The sequence below is a fragment of the Lolium rigidum genome, chromosome 3, assembly GCF_022539505.1.
Source record: "Lolium rigidum isolate FL_2022 chromosome 3, APGP_CSIRO_Lrig_0.1, whole genome shotgun sequence".
Classification (NCBI taxonomy): Eukaryota; Viridiplantae; Streptophyta; class Magnoliopsida; order Poales; family Poaceae; genus Lolium; species Lolium rigidum.
This window is the reverse complement of record NC_061510.1, coordinates 71,135,703-71,139,958: the sequence shown is the minus strand read 5'-3', so window position 1 is coordinate 71,139,958 and position 4,256 is coordinate 71,135,703. Positions and strand designations below refer to the sequence as shown.

Genomic DNA, 4,256 nt, shown 5'->3' with positions numbered 1-4,256 from the left:
GAGTGTGGTAGAGGGCACGGTAAACTAGCAGCACGACGCCGATGTGCCACACATCGGCACCCCGATTGGTGCGCTTGAGTTTGTCGGCATGGATCATAGTAAGCTCGGCGCGACGTACAAGTTCTTGTACAAATGGTGTAAAAGGTGCAGCACACTGGTACAGGTAGCGCGAGGTGCCTCTCCTTCGCGCCACTCGGCATGCTGCGAATCCGCCGGCCGCAGCAAGGCCCGGAGCTCCAGTGGTTGCAGCAAGGCCCGGTGTTCAAGCCGCTTAGGGATAGTTGGAAATGGGAGGCTTAGAGATTCTTGGAGATGGGTGTAGGTTTGGCTGAAATTTTTTAAGCCCGCGGAGCATTATATATACAGGAAAACAGACAATGTAGTGACAATTTTTTTCGATAAAGAGGGTTTTATTACTTAAAAGGTTTAATTATTACACCCGACCTTTGTATAACCAAGACGCACACAGCCTCCCAAATCCAACCGAAGCAACACGGAAATAAAGAAAAAAAAGGCGCATACAAGTAAACGTCTTGTGAACTGCAAAGCCGCCTAAGTTACTGGAGGGCCGATCTGAGATTACGCCGCCATCCATATTGGATAAAAATATCTCTCGCCGTATCTTCCGACCGAGTAGACACCTTCATAAATAGATTGTGATTCTCACATGATGTAGGGATGACCATGTACGAAGCGTAGATGTGCACCGGTAGATAACTTGCATGAGAGAGTAATTTTTATCATTGAACACCTTGCCATTTCTACATAACCTTAGCGACCAAATAACGGCAAGCGCACCCTAATAAGTCCTTTACCTATGATCCACACCGTTCAGCCAATTGCCAAAACTATTAACAACGATACGTGTTGGGTATAAGTTAAAACCATTTCGATGACTGACCATATAGATCCAGCAAAATTGCACTCGAAAAATAAGTGTTTTATTGTCTCATCACGATGACAGAAGACACACTTTGCATTTCCCTGCCAATTGCATTTCACAAGATTGTTATTAGTGAGGATTACCCCTCCACGAAGATACCACACAAAAAACTTAGTCTTTAATAGAATCTTCATTTTCCAAATTTTATTATTATTATCAATGGGCACATCTGGCTGGATTAACCAATTCTACATGGAATCCACTGAGAAAATACCGTTCTCATGAAGATTCCACCTAAACTCATCCATCCCTAGCACCAACTAGACAAAATCCAGTTGTTCTATCAAAGCATTTCAAGATACTAGTCTGGAACCAAAAAGATCTCTTTTGAACGACACATTTGGTGGTGAACTTTCCAACACCTTAGCGGTTGTTTGCTTTTGTGATGCACAATATTCTACAGTGCTGAATATTGTTCTCGGAGTGTAGCACTACCAAGCCACTTATCCTAACAAATCCTAACTTCCGAGCCAGAAGTATTTATTCGTCCCAATTAGGCCAGCCCATCGTACAACAGTCAAACATTACAGAGGTAATGATCCTAATTTTCTTAATTTTAAGTCCATTTCTCTAGCTTTTATTCATATTTTTTTATACATTTAACACCTATATGTACAAAAACCATACAGCAGTTTCAAGACAATCACTTTTGTGTTGCATCGTATTGCTTGTGTGTGTGTGTCTCTATAACTATTGAGTACTCCAGCCGATCTCTTTTAATTGATTTAAATCTAGTATAATTTTATACTAAATTCGAGTCAATTAAAAGAAATTGGAGGGAGTACTTTAAACGGATTTGGTTGTTATGGGCGGGGAAATACAAATTGTACCTTCAAAGGTTAGATAGCTGACACGGGATTTCTTCTATAATCCAAAGCAAAACAGTCACCGTAGCACTGAAATCCTTTTTGACAGATTGAGAGGGAGTGCTCGGCCCTCGCTATCATGCCGAGGGATTAGCAAGCTTCCACACATGTGAGATGTAATCTCATCATCGTGTGTTTATAAAAGCAGCAATCTCATGTCAAGAGCTGAAGAGCAATGTCAGCATTTTCACATGGGGAATCATAGCCAGGCCGGTTTATTCTCTTGTTACTCTGCTAGTAGGCATCATCGGTACTAGATTACCAGGAATTCAAGTCTTGCAATTATTAAGCAGAAAACGAATCGACTGAAAGTAAAGATAAACTCCATCGCCCTCATCATTTGTGAACGCTTAGAACACGATGATGCAACGGGGCAAGTTGTGGAGGATGTCGGACGATGAGCATGGGCAAGGTGACGCCACGGAACCAGGCTGATGCATCGGAAGCGCCTATCAATCGATGAAGCTGCCGTCTCGCTTGCGCACTTCCACCTTGAGCGCGTGGTCTTCGCCTACCCCGTCCCCGCGCAGCGCCCGGAAGAAGCAGACGTCGCCGACGCCGAGGCGGTTGTCGACGCAGAACTGGTGCCATCCGTACCTGAGCGACGCGCGCGTCCTGTGCCCACCCTTGCGGATGTTGTGCTTCAGGGTGACCGTCCACTTCTCCCCGCGCATCCGCAGCACCACCTCGCTCCTGCCGTCGTATCCGTGCGCGTGCTGGAACGCCGGCGGCACGTTCTGCACAATCCCGGCCGCCAAGGGAAGAAATTATTAGCACGAACTCGATCAGGACGCATTTCCGACGAGGAACTGCACAAGATCGAGTTAGATCTCGGCGTCTCACCAGATACTGCTTCTGCCTCGCGCCCAGGTGGCTCGGCTTCAGCGTGACGGTGAACTGCGACGTCAGGGCATCGTCGATGTTCATCTCCGCCGCGCCGCTGCTACTTCTGGCACTGTCGCTGATGTTCATCTCCGCCGTGCCCGTGCCCGTGCCCGTGCTGCTGCTCTTTCTGGCACTGTCGCTGATATCGTTGCCGGAACTATCCATGCTGTTGTTGCTGCCACTCTCGCTGCTGGTTCCAATGCCTGTTTCTGCCCAGATGCGAAAGTCATCCATCTTAATTCTGTTCTTACAAGCTACAACAAGTCGCCATGACACAAAGACATATAAGAGAAAGAAGAAGTGCATACTTTCTTCGTCGTCGTCGTGGTAGTGTCTGCGGCACATGCTTCCGTCGAACACCGTGACGTTGAGCACGGCGTCTTCGTCGTAGGTGAAGACAAGGAAGTTCCAGAGCCCGAGGTCATGAGCGCGGGCGAACCGCTCCCAGCCGTGGTCGAGATACATGTGACCTTCGCCGTCGAACAACACCTCAACGTCCCACAGGCTACGCCCGCCGCTTGCCTCCAGGAGCGTCACTTCACGGGGCTCTTGGCCGTCCAGCAACTTAGCGAACTTGTCGGGCAGCCTCTGCAGCAAGGATCGTGCAGTGTTTAAAGTTTAATTAAGCCACGGAAAGAACACCAGACATCAGGGCGTACAAAACCGAAAAAATTGGATAAAACACAGCAAAACCATCTTGTTCTACTAGTAGACTGTATGTACGTACCAGTTTTTCCCAGGGGTTTTGGAGTATGATCACGAAGAACTCGAAATCCATCAAGTCTGGAAAGGCGGCCGTCTCCCCGTCCATTTTAGCAAAACCCTCTTGTTCTATTTCCTCTTCCTACTTCATGGGTCATGGCTGTCCACTCACATGTGCAAGTGCAACGATGGTATTAATAAGCTTCTTCTCTGGATTCCCTCCCACAGGCTATAGGCTCCACCCATCTCCTTACCACTGAAAACTAGAGATGGTAACATAGCGACTGCTTTAATTGTTGCAGGTTCCTTCTTCATGTATAGCACGGCCCTTACGTGTCGAGCTCCAGTGGTGGGCTGTGAAGTGTTAGCTCAAAAACAGCCCTCCGATTTCTTGTCTCAGCATTAGTGGCGGATGGCAGTGTAACTATGACAGTTTAGCCTACATAATAGATCGGTTTTCCCTCTTAGGTCGGCTTACCGGTGTTGTAAGGAGTGGGGAACCCGATCTATGCGTGAAGTTTCAATAAAAGTAGTACTTTTGGTAGATTATATTAGGGTTTTGGTAGCCGAAATTATTTTTGGTTTTTCCCTCAATGGAGATGGAATCATCTGCAATAAATGATCTCCAGACTTTGGTTCGACGACGTGATCTTCTTCCCGATATCTATGGTGGTGTTGTAAGATTACAACTCTCTAGGTATGGGCCTTCAGATCTTGCTTCACTAGTTCGATTTTGGATCATTTTTGCCGCGAGGAGGATTATCCTCGCAGTTTTTATCCCGGTTGCTACGTTCTCGATAATGGTGCTTCTTACTCTCGGCTCTTCAACGACATCGACAAGGCTGGTCGATTGTTATTTC

The 4,256-nt window shown here is 46.9% G+C and overlaps 1 protein-coding gene across 1 annotated transcript; it reads right to left on the bottom strand.

The window, feature by feature from the left end:
• Positions 1-2,261: 2,261 nt before the first annotated feature.
• Positions 2,262-3,505, bottom strand: LOC124695016 (B3 domain-containing protein Os03g0212300-like). Its single transcript, XM_047227918.1, has 5 exons — positions 3,422-3,505; positions 3,003-3,282; positions 2,832-2,897; positions 2,653-2,750; positions 2,262-2,546 (listed from the first exon to the last, which is right to left on the bottom strand). The coding sequence occupies exons 1-5, from the start codon at positions 3,503-3,505 to the stop codon at positions 2,262-2,264; spliced, it is 813 nt and encodes a 270-aa protein (XP_047083874.1).
• Between the last annotated feature and the right edge of the window lie 751 nt (positions 3,506-4,256).